The 18,388-nt window shown below is 37.9% G+C and overlaps 1 protein-coding gene across 3 annotated transcripts in view; it reads left to right on the forward strand.

The window, feature by feature from the left end:
- The window catches only part of MAP4K3 (mitogen-activated protein kinase kinase kinase kinase 3), a 198,075-nt gene that overhangs the window by 171,807 nt on the left and 7,880 nt on the right, over positions 1 to 18,388 (forward strand). For all 3 annotated transcript variants that reach the window (XR_007135149.1, XM_047782228.1, XM_047782229.1), the window contains 7 exons: positions 5,216 to 5,276; positions 5,360 to 5,477; positions 7,478 to 7,536; positions 9,105 to 9,208; positions 14,200 to 14,371; positions 17,657 to 17,725; positions 17,808 to 17,900. Coding sequence is in view for 2 of the 3 variants with exons in the window: in XM_047782228.1 (XP_047638184.1) it covers positions 5,216 to 5,276; positions 5,360 to 5,477; positions 7,478 to 7,536; positions 9,105 to 9,208; positions 14,200 to 14,371; positions 17,657 to 17,725; positions 17,808 to 17,900 (676 nt within the window). In the remaining variant the exon portion in view is untranslated. The remainder of the gene's footprint in view (positions 1 to 5,215; positions 5,277 to 5,359; positions 5,478 to 7,477; positions 7,537 to 9,104; positions 9,209 to 14,199; positions 14,372 to 17,656; positions 17,726 to 17,807; positions 17,901 to 18,388) is intronic.

Below are 18,388 nucleotides of genomic sequence, written 5' to 3' on the forward strand. Positions count from 1 at the left end.
GTTAGTTACGACTGAGCCATGATGGGAACTCCAATATGGGGACATTTTTGATTGTCACAGTGACTCAGGGGAAGCTTTTGGCATTTAGTACCCAGAGGCCAGGAATGCTAAACAACCTGCCTATAGGAGTTCTGGTTGTGTCTCAGTGGGTTAAGAACATAGTGTCCTTGGGGATGTGGGGTCAATCCCTGGCCTCATTCAGTGGGTTAAGGATCCCACGTTGCTGCAAGCTACAGTGTAGGTTGCAGATCCAGCACTGAAAGCGTAGGCCAGCAACTGCAGCTCCGATTTGACCCCTATATAAATTTTACCATATGTCAGGTACTATTTTTAAATGCTTTATATACATTAACTCAATCTTCACAGTGACTCTTAGAAGTAGGTACCATTATTATCTCGTTTCAAATAAGAAATATGAGATTCAGAAAGTAGCTTTTCAAAGATCCCAGAGCTGTTAAGTGGCTAAGCTGGGATATGGACCCAGGCATACTGGCTTCAAAGTCCATGTCCTTAAATACTTCACCACCCTGCTTGTCCTACTGTAATGCTTCTAGAGAGAAACACTGGACTTAGAGAAAGATTAAAGAACTGGAATTGGCCAAATTGAATGACCAGTTCACTGTGGAGATCATGGAGAAGTCTAGGTTGACTGCATTTCCAGCTTGAGGGACTGGGTGAATGACAGTCCACTAGGCAGGGTTTGTACAGAAGGGAAGTCAGTTTGAAGGAAATAATGGTGCATTGAGTTTGGTCACGTCGAGTTTTGGGTGCCTGTGGGATGTGTAACTAATTCTCCATTCTCAATCAATAAATTGATTTACAAATAAAATGGAAAGAAAAATCCACAAGTAAGGATGATTTCTTCATAACCAAACATTTCCTTTTTTCTTTCTTCACACTTTTTTTTTTGTCTTCTTACAGCCACACCCACAGCATGTGGAGTTTCCCACCCTAGAGCTCAAATCAGAGCTATAGCCTCTAGCCTGTGTCACAATGGGAACTCCTCTTCACAACATCTTTTTTAAATCACGTATTCTAACCAGATCCTAAACTGATGTACATACTCTAAATCCTTTTTTTTTTTTTTTGTCTTTTCAGGGCCATACCTGCGGCATATGAAGGTTCCCAGGCTAGAGGTCTAATCAGAGCTGTAGCCACTGGCCTACGCCAGAGCCACAGCAACACGGGATCCGAGCCGCATCTGCAACCTACACCACAGCTCATGGCAACAGCGGATCCTTAACCCACTGAGCGAGGCCAGGAATCGAACCCGTGTGCTCATGGATGCTAGTTGGATTCATTAACCACTGAGCCACGATGGGATCTCCATACTCTAAATCTTTTAACCTTGGAGTTCCCTGGTGGCTCAGCCAGTTAAGGACCTGGCTTTGTCACTGCTGTGGCACAGGTTCAATCCCTGGCCAAGGAACTTCCACATGCCCCAGGGGCAACCAAAAAGAAAAGAAAAAAGAAATCTTTTAACCTGGAAGGAGATAGACAGTGAAGTGACTGAAAAATACATATGAACTAGGAAAAAAAGAAAAAGATCTCGTTATTTATAAAAATTAGTAAATAAATAATTCAAAGGTAGTAATATTATTCTTGGATATGTATATAGTAAGATATCTAAAGTCACAGTACTGGTAACAATGTTAATTATAAGGAACAATGTTAATTATTATATTACTTGTAAAAATGTCACACGTAGGTGGAGTAAGCTTATATCAACATATTTAAGGGACAGTTGAGTGAAAGTACCCATCAACCCCAGCCACCCCCAGTCTGCAGTAACTCCCTGCCATGAGTTAACTGCTAAAGTACCAAAGAGTGGAGTTCCCATTGTGGTGCAGTGGTTAACGAATCCGACTAGGAACCATGAGGTTGCGGGTTCGGTCCCTGCCCTTGCTCAGTGGGTTAACGATCCGGCGTGGCCATGGGCTGTGGTGTAGGTTGCAGACCCGGCTCAGATCCCACGTTGCTGTGGCTCTGGCATAGGCGGGCAGCTATAGCTCCGATTCAACCCCTAGCCTGGGAACCTCCATATGCCTCGGGAGCGGCCCTAGAAAAGGCAAAAAATAAATAAATAAATAAATAAATAAATAAATAAATAAATAAAAAGCACCTAAGAGTGCTTTAGCACTTGAAATTGTACTAATTTTCAGAGCTAAACATGGCCATCAAAGGGTATATTTTCCCTCCCAGAGGAAGTCTGTTAGAGTTGAGAATGAATATGTGTGAGATCCTGAGTTTTCCATCTTAATGTAAAATAGATTATTGGGTTGATTTTCTCTGTACTCTAGGAAAAGAAACTGGGTGGCATGAGTCTGCTAGATAGGAGAAGATGCTAAAAGATGAGAAAATGACACAAAACAGGATCTTGATTTAAAATTTTTTAATCTGCTGTCATTACTTACAGCTAAGATTTATTAAGTGCTCAGTGTACACCAGTATTCTAAGCATTTTACTCCTACAAGGAGCATCGTGTTCACTCAGCACAGCAACAGTATTAGAATAGGTGCCCCATTTTACAAATAGCACTGAGACACAGAGACAAGTCATCTACCCAAGGCCACAGAGTCACTGAGAAAATAGCTGTCTGAATCTAGGCAAAATGTAGAACCTACTCCTCTTAAGCATTGTGTACCTTTATTATAAACTGATTATTTCACCCACAGCCTGTTTTGCTAAAGGAAGTAGACATTAGAAATCTAGAAAAGCTTTAAAGTTTTATTAAACATGATTAAAAATGAAAATCCACAGTTAATTCTAACACTTCAAAAAACTTACATAAATACTTTTCCATTGTCCTTGTGTCAATATTATTGACATATCAGGGTTGTATCTTACCCTGGTACTTTATATATGCCTGTATCAAGCTAACTTACTTATGTTTACAAATATGTATTCTCAATCTACTGTAAGTTTGGTTCTAGCAATACTTTTTGTTGTTGTTGTTGTTGTTGTTGTTGCTGCTATTTCTTGGGCCGCTCCCAGGGCATATGGAGGTTCCCAGGCTAGGGGTCGAATAGGAGCTGTAGCCTCCGGCCTACGCCAGAGCCACAGCAACTCGGGATCCAAGCCGCGTCTGCAACCTACACCACAGCTCACGGCAACGCCGGATCCTTAACCCACTGAGCAAGGGCAGGGACCGAACCCGCAACCTCATGGTTCCTAGTCGGATTCGTTAACCACTGTGCCACGACGGGAACTCCTAGCAATACTTTTAAAATATGTATTCTTGTGAAAATAAATTGAGTTCAACACTGAATTAAATAAAAACCAGTAACTTCAACTGGTATGTGGCTTGAGATAAGTCATTACCACTTTCTTTTATCTGCCAGATTTTCTCCATATAGCCAGTGAATTCTCAGTTATATTGTGAAATATTTATGAAGAGCATAAAGCAGGAAATGTTTATGTCCTTTCAGTCTGAGACATAAAGTTATAAGCAAGTTTTCCAAAATTAAAAATCACATAGAGTGCCATATTTTACTTGTTCACAGAAATTATGTGTTTTATGTGGATAAATTTTGCAAACAAATGAAACAACTAGGTTTTATTTAAAATCGATTTTATTAGAATTCCCTGGTGGCCTAGCAAAGGGATCTGTGGGTGTCACTGTTGTGGCTCCAGTCTCTACTATAGCGGGCTTTGATCCCTGGCCCAGAAACTTCTGTATGCTACAGGCCCAGCCAAAAAAAAATTTAAAAATTAAAAAATTTAAAAAAAAACAGATTTTGCTTTGTTTCTCCCCCTTTTCCTCTTTTAATTATTCAGGGCCATCATTGTGACTTTGTGTCTTTTTTAAAGTAATGTCCTTAGAGGCCTTGATATGTTTCATCATTTGTCTCTTCCCTCTCTCCTTTCCCTACCCTCATCCCAGTCCGTTGGGAGTAACCTAATAGGAATTGCCAGGGCAAACCTAGCAGCCAAGCTTGTTTAACTCAGAATGCTTAGTTATATTATCGGTGATTCTCAGACTTAAGTATGCGTTAGAGTCACCTGAAAGGCTGGTTAAACTATATATTGCTGGACCCACCTTCAGAAAGTCTGAGATGAGACTTGGATTTCTAAATCTGTAACAATGCCCAGGTGTTGCTGATGATGCTAGTGCAAGGACCACTTTGAGATGCACTGATACACATAATGAAATATCTTAATGAGAGCAGTTGTTTTTTTTCCTTCGGAGTATATATAACTGTGTTCCATGAAATTCCCTTTGTTTTAATCCTAAATACTAATCACCATAAAGCTTCCAGAAAGGTACCTCTCATTTCTTATGTCCTAGATTTCAATAATCAATTTCATATGTGTCCTTTATGATTTGTGTTTTCATCGTTTTCTCTCTCAGCCTTTTTTTCCTCCATACAGAAACTGCTCGGGATATGGAAACACTCTCTCTTTTTTTCTCTCTCTTCTGCTTCAAAAGCCATACATGTCCATATGCCTAGATAAGAACATATTTTTGGAATTACGGCGGAGAGTCTTAATTATTTAAAACCCCAGAATCAAAATAAGGAATAACATTGTGTGAAAATGACTATGTATAATTTAGGATTACATAGTTTCTACCATAAGGAGAGTGAGCTAATCACTTAGATAATGAAATTATGCTGCTAATTTATTTATTTTTCTTCTTTATAAATGTGTGTATATGTATAACACCTTGTTTTAAATGCCTTATCAAAAACAAAACAAAAAAACAAAAAAAAAAGGAATTCATGTCATGGCGCAGCAGAAACAAGTCCGACTAGGAACCATGAGGTTTTGGGTTCGATCCCTGGCCTCGCTCAGTGGGTCAAGGATCCGTCATTGCCAGGAGCTGTGGTGTAGGTCGCAGATGTGGCTTGGATCCTGAGTTGCTGCGGCTGTGGTGTAGGCCGGCAGCTAGAGCTTCAATTAGACCCCTAGCCTGGGAACCTGCACATGCTGTGGGTGCGGGCCCTAAAAAAAGACAAAAAAAAGTTATAGATAAATGGTCTGGTGTTGCTGTGGCTGTGGTGTAGGCCGGTGGCAACAGCTCCAATTAGACCCCTAGCCTGGGAACCTCCATATACCACGGGTGTAACCCTGAAAGGACAAAACACACACACAAAAAAAAGTTTCTTTGTTAAGAACTGGCCTATTGACATGACAGTTTAGATGGCTAATACGTGCATATTTACACTGTTGTTGTCTATTATCCTCTGTAAACTTTGTGCTTTTTTTTAATCAGCTGTTTCCCCGAAGGTGTACATGGTTGTATGTAATGAACAATTGCCTACTATCAATATCTGGTAAGTCTTTTAGTTTTTAAGTACCTTGTAATTGTTTTTATTTATATTATTAGTTCTTATGTCATATTCATTTTTCTCTACAGGTAAAGCTTCTCAACTTTATTCCCATAATTTACCAGGGCTTTTTGATTATGCAAGGCAAATGCAAAAGTTACCTGTTTCTATTCCAGCACACAAACTCCCTGACAGAATACTGCCAAGGTAACTGTGCTTTTAATTATGTTTTCATCGTTAAAGATATCATGTTAATTCATCCTAAAAGATAGTTATGCTACAGAAATTGAAAAAATACTCAGCTTGCAATTGTAGAAATCATGTGTAATGAAAAAACTGTTAAGAAATAATATATTTTTTGCAACAGAAGAAAGGCTGGGGGAAAAATGTAATTGTAATGTATACACGTAAGGATAACCTGACCCCCTTGCTGTACAGTGGGAAAATAAAAAAAAAAAAGAAATAATATATTTTCACAAGTGTTTATCACATTCTTCTAAAATTTTCTACTTTATGCTTTCCGATTACATCAGACATTTTTTTTCTGAATTTTTAATTGTTTTCTACAAGATTAACACTAATTTTTTTCTGAAACTTGCTGATAATTTTATATCTCATGTAGTGCTTTTGATGTATTTGTGTCAATTTGAATAAGATGAATTTTCCTCAAAGAGTTTTCTAAACTTAGAAAATTTAAATGACTTATTAAATGAAGATTTTTTTATTAGAAGACGATTACTACTGGGAGTTCCCTTTGTGGCTCAGCAGTTAGTGAACCCAACTAGCATCCATGAAGACTCGGGTTCGATCCCTGGCCTTGCTCAGTGGGTTGAGGAGGGTTAAGGATCCCAAGTTGCTGAGAGCTGTGGTGTGGGTCACAAATGAGGCTCGGATCCCATGTTGCTGTGACTGTGGCGTAGGCCTGCAGCTACAGCTCTGATTGGACTCTTAGCCTGGGAACCTCCATATCCTGTGGGTGCAGCCCTAAAAATACAAAAAGACCAAAAAAGAAAAGAAGATAATCACTACTTAGAAATTGAGGTGTTTTGCTTTTCTATTTTCAGGGATTTTTAATTATGTTCTCTCTTCATTTTGATTATTATTTTAATGGGACTTTATTTGTTGAGTGTTTTCTGAGTCTAGTATAAATTATATTTCAAGAAAACTTTATGATGTAACCATTCTTCCTTTACATTATTAGTTGTAAAGCAACTAATGTATAATCTTAGCTTTTAAATATCTTAAAAAATGTGTTGTTCATTGCCTAGTGTACAGTATAGCTAAGACTTACCACTTTGTGCACAAAAACTTTTTAAAAATTAACCTTTTGATGAAAATCTTTTAAAATATACTGTAAGTTTTTCTGTCTTCTTAAAATAGATGACAGTGAGCATAATTGGATCTTTTCTTGGTGACTTAGTTGTGATTATGAACTTGATTTATTATACTTGTACTGTAGTTTCTATAGTTGGACTTAGGGGTGTTGCTTCTATAACTGGTCGGGGAATTTCTTTCTACTTGTGTAGTTTACATTACCCTCTTATTCTCCCAGCTGCCGTGTTGTACTGTTGCTTTTCTACCTACTTATAGTATGTCTCTATTCAGCTTTCTAATTTGATAATCCTGAATTCCTGTGGGCATGGAAACTGACCTCCAAGCTAAGTAAAGAGCCCCAAAGAATATAAGGCACATGAACTTTAATGCACTAACTCTTTGATATTGTTTTGTCAGAACAGAGACCTATTCTTTTCCCAGTTTGTGGCTTATCTTTTTACTTTCAGTGGTATCCTTTGGTAAACTAAAGATAATAATTTATTAAACAAATTCATTCAACAGTTTGAATGCCACTCATAGTTTTGAGATGTTAGGGATATATCAGTGAAAAAAAGACCAATTTAAGTTTGTCAGTATTTTCCTGCATGATTTACTTTTGCATTTTTAAAAGAAATCCCAAGGTCTTGTTCCTCTAAAATCTAAGTATTTTATAGTTTTGTTTTTCATATTTAAATTCTTAGTCCATTTGGAATTGATTGGAGGGGTGTTGAGAAATGTATCTGATATATTCTTATTTTTAATAAATGACCTATTATGCCAGGACCAGTTTTTGAATCACTCATCCTTTTTCTACTAGGTCTGTAACATTACCATTCTCATGAAATAATAACTCTGCCTACATGTATTATATATTCATTTCCATTTCTATTTAGGAAATTTGCTGTATCAGCAAAAATCCCTGAAACCAAATGGTGTCAGAAGTGTTGTGTTGGTAAGTAAACTGTCCAAAATCATGTAGCTCTCCTGCTTTGCAGGGTGGATAAGAAAATGCTGTGATGCTCACGTTTAAATCAGTAAAACAGTACTACTCCAGGACATTCTGCCAGTAATAATTTATGTTTCCCCCTTAAGTAAAATAAATGTCTTGGCCATTCTATCTCCATGTAAACTAAACCTAATGTAGTACCTTGCACATATAGCTGTTCTGCAAATAATTTATTAAGTGGGTAAATGGAGAAAGTGGGATGACTTTATTACAGCACTTTATCACACCCTGTTCTCCTAGGAACCTTTTACTGATCGTTCACCATTCTGCTTAGTAATGGTTTAAGAGATTGCATTTATTCACTCAGCGTGTATTTACATACCCTTCATATGTGAAGCTTGTGATGTGAAGGTTTACCTGTTCACATACCACTAACCTGAAGTCCTCCCCTGATCCCCATAACAACTAGTTAATCTCTTTGCATCTGGCAAAAAAGCAAAAAATAGTTTCCTTTCCTCCTTTAAAAAACTCGGAGGCGGAGTTCCCGTCGTGGCGCAGTGGTTAACGAATCCGACTAGGAACCATGAGGTTGTGGGTTCAGTCCCTGCCCTTGCTCAGTGGGTTAACGATCCGGGGTTGCCGTGAGCTGTGGTGTAGGTTGCAGACGCAGCTCGGATCCCGAGTTGCTGTGGCTCTGGCGTAGGCCGGTGGCTCCAGCTCCGATTCAACCCCTAGCCTGGGAACCTCCATATGCCGCGGGAGCAGCCCAAGAAATAGCAACAACAACAACAAAAAAAAAGACAAAAAAAAACTCGGAGGCAATTCAGTTTTATTATTTGGAAACCTGTATCTTAAGATTTGATTAGTTTTCATGTACTGAGGACCAAAACATTACTGCCTCTAAACATTACTGCCAAGAACACCCTGAATCACCAGCCTCCACATGTGCTGGGGCTATCAGTTTACAACATCTCCCCCAAATCTACTGACATGCTTCCTTCTGGATCTTGCTGCCTCAGCTAATCTCCCTGCTACCTCAAGACTTAAAGTCCTTCTTCCCACCTCAGGCCCTGTAACAACCAGCAGCCTCATTCATGCATACAAATAAATATCCTGCGAGTGATAACGGAGGTTCCAGTTACTACCTGAAACAGTACTTCTTTTTCATTTTGCAGTCTAATTAAGAAATTGAAAAAAAAATTAAAAATAAAAAAACAGGAGTTCCGTCAATGGCTCAGCAGAAATGAATCTGACTAGTATCCATGAGGATGTAGGTTTGATCCCTGGCCTCGCTCAGTGGGTAAAGGATCCCACATTGCCATGAGCTGTGGTGTAGGTCACAGACGTGGCACAGATCTGGCATTGCTGTGGCTGTGACGTAGGCCAGCAGCTGCAGCTCTGTTTCCACCACTGGCTTGGGAACTTCCATATGCTGCAGGTGTGGCCCTAAAAAAAATAAAATAAAAAATTGAACTGGCAGCCAGCTTTTATTTATTTGTACTTGGAGCATGCAGCTATTACTATAAGGACTTTTTGTTCTAAAAGAACTTACATACACTTTTTTGCCTTGACAGTGAGAAATCCTTACACAGGCCATAAATACCTTTGTGGGGCACTTCAGACTAGCATTGTTCTATTAGAATGGGTTGAACCAATGCAGAAATTTATGTTAATTAAGGTAAGCACGAATGTCAATCTAAGTCATTTTTAGTATAAAAGCTTGCCAATTTTTCTGTTCTTTCAGGGAAAAAAATTTTTTCATTTAATTCTCAAGTTAACATAATAATCTTGGATTATATGACAGAGTGGTGAAAATCTGCCCAATTGTAAGGAATTCAGTTGCCCTGGTAAAAGTTTTGAAAGACTAGACAGATAGTTCAGAGATTCAGCAGTAGGAGCTGGAATGAATCACATACACAGTCTGATGTCAGAAACAGGAGATTTTCCAGGTTATGTGCTCCATCGCAGGAGAGACAACCTGCTGTGATGGAGGTTGGTGTTTGGCCTAAAAAGACAAGGGATAACCATAATGAGGGGGAAATTCTTTGTGGTGTCTGCCTACCTGTTAATTTGCCCAGGCCTTCCCATGGATAGTTTTTTGTGCCTGAGTTTCTCTAGAATCTTTAACAAATATTCCTCAAAACATCTAATATTGTACAGCAGAAATTGGCACAACATTGTAAATTAACTATATTTTACAAAAAAAATCTAGTATTACTCAGCTATAACCTAAATTTTGAGGAAAAACTTATTTGCAGTGTGTGAAGTCACCCTAAGGAAATATACAATATGAATTTTTAAGGTATTTTCTTTGCTTTAATATAGATTAGGTAGTCTTATTTCATGAGCATTTGATATCTCATAGAAGTTGGAATCAGAATAAAATCTGAGTGAATTCTTCCTAAATGGAATAATACAGAATTAGGATTTGATTTTAAAGTATTGGCTTCCTATTATTTACAATTTTATTAGTGACTAGGAAATTTAGTTTTAATTTTTAAATCAGTATTTATTAACCTCAAAATTGGCTGGGGCTAAAGAAATAAAAAAAGAGTTTAAAGAATTTAAAACCCATTGAGGTAGTATTTTCGTAGACAAATTCACCAAAACAAAAATTTTTTAAACCAAAAGGTGAAGGGGAAGATAGCCTTATAAATTGTCAAAACAGAGCTTCTGAGCTCAGCCCATTTCTGGCCACATAGTTTTGTTCTCAGACCCTCTTTGGTTTTGCCTGTTTGATAAAAGCATGGCACATCCTGGACGACGTGGTTAATGGTTAAGTGTATGTGGTTATTTTTCTACAACCCTTTCCTCCTCTGTCTGCCTCCTTAGTCTATTTTAGGTATCCCTCTCATTCCTAACCTCTGTCAGAATGTAAAACAGTTTTATGATATCAGTTGTACATGGATACTAATAGTCTGATTAAACCTTAGTATGAATGAATTTAAGGTGTTACCTGATATGTTAAGCCAATTATTCTAATATGCAATGAAAGACCCTTTTTTCTATTAAAAGAATTTTATGTAGTCAGAGCACACAGGCGAATATGTACGTTGAAGACACTGGAAGCCTAAAAATTACCTACCCAAAATTACTCTTTTCCAAGTAGATGATACCAGGGAGCCTGGCCCTGACCATTGAGGCCTGTCACCAGTTATCCTAAGATGTTAGACTTTCAGTACAATTCTGTTTGCAGGTCTCCTTCAAGACTCTTGCTCTTCCCACTTTCCTTAAACCCCCTGAGCCACAGGCACTTATTTACTTCCCTTAATCTTAACTCTCCTTTCTCTTCTCTGTGCTTCAGGTCTTTTGTATGTATATTTTGTTTCTATATTTGACATGATCTCAACTAGCATTTATGAAATTTCTATACTACAACTCTTATCAGATGTGTTCAAAAACATGCTTTATGTGTTCTTCCTCTTTGTGACATTTCTGAGAAAGTTTTTGCTTCACTAGACTATATTTCCATCATAAATAAAAGTTGTAAATTGAAGCAAGATATAGTTACTGCCCTCAAGGACTGTCACCAAAAGCAGCTAGATTTAAAACTGTTATATAGGGAGATGCCATTGTGGTTCAGCGGAAGCAAATCCAGCTACTATCCATGAGGATGTGGGTTTAATCCCTGGCCTTGCTCAGTGGGTGGGGATCTGGTGTTGCTGTGAGCTGTGGTGTAGGTTGCAGACACAGCTTGGATCCTGCATTGCTATGGCTGTGGCATAGGCCAGCAGCTGTAGCTCTGATTTGACCCCTAGCCTGGGAACTTCCATGGGCCGTGAGCGCTGCCCTAAAAAGCAAATAAATAAATACATACATACATAAAACTATTATATGGGAGGAGTTCCTGCTGTAGCTGCAGTGGGTTAAGAATCCAACTATAGTGGCTCAGATCCCTGGGGAAGCGTGGATTCAATCCTCGGCCCCGCACAGTGGATTAAAGGATCCATCTTTGCCAAGCTGTGCTATAGGTCTCAGCTGAGGTTCAGATTCAACCCCTGACCTTGGAACTTACTATATGCTGCAGGTATGGCCATTAAAAAAAAACAAAGCAAAAAAGAAAAAAGGAGTTCCTGCCATGGCTCAGCGGAAATGAATCCGACTAGTATCCATGAGGTTGCAGGTTCAATCCCTGGCCTTGCTCGGTGGGTTAAGGATCCAGAGTTGCCATCATCTTTGGTGTAGGTCGCAGACACAGCTTGCTTCCCATGTTGCTGTTGCTGTGGCCGTGGCATAGGCCAGCAGCTGTGGCTCCAATTCCACCCCTAGCCTGGGAGCCTCCATATGCTGCAGATGCCACACTAAAAAGACAAACAAACAAAAGCAAACTATTACATGGGAATCTTCTCCGGTTAATGACTTATATATACTGCTTAGTTACATTGTTGGAAGCTAAATATAGAAGTATGCAAAATCTGTTTGTTTTCTTATTTGCTAAGAAAAAAATTAAACAGAAGCATTGTTTTCTTTCTGCCTTACTGCCTTTTCCACATTTCAGAGAGTATTTAAAATGTTTTTACTTTATTAAAAATAGGGCAGTTTTTTTTGTTTTGTTTTGCTTTGTTTTGTTTTTTAATGGCCATTCCTGAGGCATATGGAGGTTCCCAGGCCAGGGATTAGATCTGGGCCATAGCTGCAGCAGCACAGGATCCTTTAACCCACTGTACTGGGCCAGGGATCAAACCCACACCTCTGCAGCGACCCAAGCCCTGCAGTTGGATTCTTATTAAATCACTTGCCACAGTGGGAACTCCAAAATAGGACAGATTTTATCCATAGCATATCTGCAGGCAGAATGCTCCTGGAGAGGGGGCTTGGAGAGTTTTAGTGAAGGAGCATCTGTACATGTAGGATGGAGGCCCTCAGGTAGTCACAGGGAAGGAAGGATGTGGAAGTTACAGGTGTGTGTACAGCTTCACAGTCCAGCCACAAGGACCACGCTGTATCTCCTGACACTTTAAGACAAGTAGGTACAGTAGCCTCATTTCACCTATTTATTTTCTTTACAATTTACAATGAATTGCCAGATTAAAAAATAAATAAAATTCAGTAGTTTTTAAAGATACTAGCAATAGCTATTTGGGAAACATAATGAAAAAAAATAGACTATTTATAAGAGCAACAAAAATACAAAATATATTAAGACTAGACTTAAGAGTTCCCGTTGTGGCACATCGGAATCGAATCTGACTAGGAACCATGAGGTTGCAGGTTCTATCCCTGGCTTCACTCAGTGGGTTAAGGATCCAGCATTGCCGTGAGCTGTGGTGTAGGTTGCTGACGTGGCTCGGATCCTGCGTTGCTATGGCTCTGGCGTAGGCCGGAGGCTATAGCTCTGATTAGACCCCTAGCCTAGGAACCTCCAGATGTGGTGGTTTTTATAGGGAGGGTGTGTCCCTATAAAAACAAAAGACAAAAAAAAAGAGTAGACTTAATAAAATATGCATAAGACCAATATATTCTTTAAAAAACAACTTTTTTTGTGAAGAAAACATTGCTAGCACCTCAGACCTCCTCCTGGTACCCCCCACAAATCATCCTTCCATATTTTCCATTTTTACTATATAAATATGCACCCTGAAACTTTAGTCTTGTCCCTGACTTTTCAGCAGTATGTGAGTGGAACCATAAACTACCTACTCATTTGGGTTTGACTTCTTTTGTGCCATTATATTTGTGGAATTGTGGGATGTAGCTCTAGTTAGTTTTTACTGAGCTCTAATTTCCCATTGTATGAATATATCTTCATTTTATCCATTCTCCTGTTGATAGGCACTTGGGTTACTTCCAGTTTTTTGTTCTGATCAGTGCAGCTTGTGAATATTTTTGCATATGGCACCTGTGCATACGTGCTGTCATGTTTTCTAGAACATTTAACTAGGAGTGTTACTATAGGTTCTGAAGATGCATATCTTCAGCATTAATAGGTAATATGATTAACCAATGTGGTTGTACCAATTTATCCTCCCGCCATGGATGTATTAGCAGTTTACTTCTCTCTCTTAGTAGTAGCCCTCGTTATTGTCATTCCTCTGGTGGGTATGTATAGTATTTTGTGGGTTTAGTCCCTGATTATTAATGAAGTTAGTGTAATAATTTAAACCTATGTAAAATTAAAATCAATGGCATTATAACTCAGTTAATTTATTGAATAGAATCACTTGAAATATGGGGCTAAACGTCTCTTGCTTGTGGGGTTTTTTTCTATCCACACTTGTAAGAGGATTGTCTCTTGCTAATTAACATTTCAGTTTTCTCATCCATGTTTGCTCAGTTAGATGAAGAAGGCAGAAGAGTATTACTGAAGCAGCACTGAATTGAGAGACAGGAGACTCTGCTACAGAGGGTGGGGGTTGGGGGGACCCTGGACCAGCCATCCAATTGCTCTCTTAGTTTCCAACTCTGAAAAAAGAGGGTTGGACAAGTGATTTGTAAGTTCCTTTCCAGCCCTGATATGCTAAAAGTATGTGGTTTTACTGTGTTTAACCTAAAATTTTTATAATTTCATAATTTGGATTTTTCTGCCTACCTTGGGTTTCTGTGAGATGACCCAATCTTGAGAGAGTACTGTTTTGTGTATTTTCATAAAACTAAAAATTCTTTATAGTGTTCTCATGAAGTTATATGGCTTTTGTTTTCCTTTGTTTAATATATTTTGTTTTTTTCTAGCACATAGATTTTCCCATACCGTGTCCACTTAGAATGTTTGAAATGCTGGTAGTTCCTGAACAAGAGTACCCTTTAGTTTGTGTTGGCGTCAGTAAAGGAAGAGACTTCAACCAGGTGGTTCGATTTGAAACAGTCAATCCAAATTCTACCTCTTCATGGTTTACCGAATCAGGTTTGTGATTTTTTTATTGAATTACTAAGGCCATTATACAGACTGGTTTTATAAGTACTAAATTTACTATGTCTTTCATTAAGCAAAAACAGTGTATAAAAATTCAATCTTGAACAACACTTATTAAACTGGAAAAAGAAGACTTGCTTTGAAGTAAGTAATTTGACACATTTAAAATTTACTGGTGATTCCCAAACTTAACTATGCATCAGAGTCACTGGCTGGGCCCCATCCCAGAGTTTTTCATTCAGTGGATCTGGAGTGGAGCCTGAGATTTTCATTCTCTAAGTTAAGTTCCCAGGTAATATTAATACAAAGACCACACTTGGGAAACTAAACATATATACACACATAAGTAAATAGGCTAATAGGAAAGCTGATTTATATAAAAGGAAAAGTTGTATTAGGTATAGTTTATTTACAATATATTTTTATAATTGATACACAGGTGCTACCCGGTAACTTTAATACATAGTTTAGTGATTTTTAAATAGGATACAAATTATAAATAAGCAGTAAATATTTCCGAAGTATTTAAGGATGCTTAAGGAGAGTTTATATATAATTTATTTCTTTAAATTTTGATCTACGTTATCCAGTTGTGTAGCAGATCCTTCTTTCATAGTTTGTATCTTAGGAAATATTATTTCTTTTTTTTTTTGTCTTTTTGTCTTTTTTGTTGTTGTTGTTGTTGCTATTTCCTGGGCCACTCCCGTGGCATATGGAGGTTCCCAGGCTAGGGGTTGAATCGGAGCTGGAGCCACCGGCCTACGCCAGAGCCACAGCAATGCGGGATCCGAGCCGCGTCTGCAACCTATACCACAGCTCACGGCAACGCCAGATCGTTAACCCACTGAGCAAGGGCAGGGACCGAACCCACAACCTCATGGTTCCTAGTCGGATTCGTTAACCACTGCGCCATGACGGGAACTCCGGAAATATTATTTCTGATTAACGATCTTCTTACAGAAATTTGGTTATAGTTTGAAACTTCAATTTTGTTGTTGCAGTCCATACAATATTGGCAGAACTTGAGTTTCATGGTAAATAAATCTGATTAAACTTTTACACTTAAAAAAAATATGTCCTTAAAGGCCTATTAATCTTTATTTGTAAAGCACTGCATTTGTGCTGTAAAGCAAAGGTCCTTTTGCTTTTTTCCCTTTAAAGATGACATCGTACAGTGTTTTACTGTAAGATCAACAGTGGCCATTGTAGAAGGTAATTTTTAAAGGTCTTACAAAGGCCCTCTGTCAGAGCCTTTGGCAACTTAAGGATATGTTAACCAATTTGCCAATAAATATTGATTAAATATTTATTGGCAAATTGTTGAGTTTGTTGGAAACCTGGAAGGGTGTTCACAAAAGGAAAGAAATTAAGAGACTGAGTTTTTTGGCATTGAAAAAAGAAAATGATATAGACACATTCACAAAAGGCTAAAGACAATTACATGGCTTGCTGAAGCCCAGGAAACTTAAAATAATTTTCCCTTGAGGTCACACTGTTGAAGGAAAACATGGCCAGCCCTTGGCAGCATATGTGGCTTCTCTTTGGCTCCCACAGATTCTCTGTTATATTCTCCCTTTAAACACCCGTCTTCGCTTTCAGACACAGAGTGAACTTCTTTCTAATTTCTTCCTCCCTACATAACAGGAAGGAATTGTTAGTTGATTAATATGTTATTTAGTGAATTTCAGTTGTCTTATTTCTCCCAAGCATTTTAATTTTAAATCCTTTTCTACTAATTGTTAAATGAAGGGCATCATTTTCTGATGAAAGAATTTTGTACCTTCCTTCCCAGGAACTTTGGTTACTTCTCTTACCATAATGAAATCCTTTTATTAGAAGTTAAACTTAACGAATATAATACCCCTGTGATTTTGAGATGAGTAAGAGAGAGAAAGTATGTTTAGGGTCCTATGTCAGCTAGTGGTTTCCTAAATTCTGTTGCATACTAGAATCCACCTGAGGACTTCCATGGGTGGCCTACAGCATAACCACACGGCATCGTCACCGCTACAGGTCTGGTTTGATCCCTGGCCCGGGAGCTTCTGTGTGCCAGCCAAAGAATCCATCTGAGAAGCTTTTAAAATTCCTGGTACCTCAGGTCATACACATCCCCAATTAAATAATACCTAGGGGTGACAGCTTCACATCAGTAGATCTCCAGAAGATTCCAGTGTTCAGAAACTAATTATTATAACCAATTTGTGAGTCTCGTGTTCCTGGCTTTCCATCTAGTAATGCTAGACTTGAACTAATTTTCATCAAGTGTGTAAGAGTTAGAAAGACCTGGTTGGTCTGATTTACAGGAGGCCTATTCCATAGCCTGCCAAACCTGGTTAGTTACAGAAGTACCAGGTCTAAAATATTTGTGAAGGTCTGAAATACAGCAGTCCTTACATTTATTAAGATTCTGAATACTATGGGAAGTAGAAAACAAGCAGGATAGATCAGACCCACTCTTCAGAAACAAAGGCCTGTAGCTCAGCAGTTTCAGTTTTGATGTTCATACAAAACTTGGATAGCCTGTTTTTTGCTTCCTAAAAACTAAGTCATTTAAATATTTTCAGTTTGTAAGAAAACTTTGATAAATCATTATAAAAATAATGCTTCAGAGTTCCTGCTCTAACACAACAGAATAGTCAGCATCCCTGCAGCACCAAGATGCAGGTTCGATCCCCAACTGGCACAGTGTGTTAAAGGGTCTAGTGTTGCTGCAGCTGCGACTTAGGTCATGACCACAGCTCAGATCTGATTCCTGGCCAGGAATTGTATATGCTGCAGGACAGCCAAATAATAATAATAATAATAATGCCTCTTTGCATTTTTGTAGTACTTTGTATTTCTCAGAATACTTCCATATTTCTTGAACCTATTTGTATTTGACATAATTTGATTCTCAGATTCACTCATTCAATAAATATTTATTGCATGTGCTAGCCACTGCATATAATGATGTACAGAGCACAGCCTTCTGCATCTAAAATCAGAAATTAATCATAGCCATAATATAGGAGATTAGACCCCTGATGTCACATATGAATAAAATAATAGCATCACCATAGTAGTGTCAATAACTAACTCGACATTAAGCACTCACAGTTTAGCCCTTGCATCAGTGTTTGAACCCAAGCTACCTGGCTCACACCAACTATATATGTATAGCTTAAAATGTATATCCATTTCAAATTCATAGATGTTCAGAATTATTTTTCTTTCACATCTCCATGCTTTAAATATTAGTGTATTCTGTAAGTTTTATCAAGTTTGTTTGTGTTGCAGATACCCCACAGACAAGTGTTACTCATGTAACCCAGCTAGAAAGAGATACCATCCTTGTATGCTTGGACTGTAAGTTTTTATTTATGAATATCTTATTTTGATAAGATTTCTTTTATCTTAGTTTCTGAGTGGCTTTTTTTCCTCTCTCTAGGTTGTATAAAAATAGTAAATCTCCAAGGAAGGTTAAAATCTAGCAGAAAATTATCATCAGAACTCACCTTTGATTTTCAAATTGAATCAATAGGTAAGCCAAAGTTTTTTGTTTGATTGCATTATGAGCTTCTTAAAATAATTTCTCTGATAACTATTTGAAATTATAAAAATGTATTACTGAGGACTCATTTTTAAAAATAAAGGATATCTTGAAAATGAAGTATCAGTCTTTGCTTTTTATGTTCTCTAAAATAGTTTAACAACTGTGATGTAATCTGTAAATAGTGTTATCGTCCCTACATATTTGGCATTTTCAAAGTAAATAAATATCATTATTCATAACTTTGTTATGAATTTCCATTTTCTCTTAGACTCCTGTAGAGTTTCCCAATAAGTACTTTGAATTTTAGTACTTAATATGTAATCTGTTGTATTTTTGCTCTTGTGTCTAGTGATCAGAGATCCATAAGTGTATGGAATTTCTTTCCTGCCATTTTACATTTTGCTTGACGAGAGTTTTTTCTGAAAATAGATTACTTACAGAATCAGTATTCTAAAATGCTTACCTTCAGGAGAAAT

Source organism: Phacochoerus africanus, chromosome 5 (assembly GCF_016906955.1).
Source record: "Phacochoerus africanus isolate WHEZ1 chromosome 5, ROS_Pafr_v1, whole genome shotgun sequence".
Taxonomy (NCBI): Eukaryota; Metazoa; Chordata; class Mammalia; order Artiodactyla; family Suidae; genus Phacochoerus; species Phacochoerus africanus.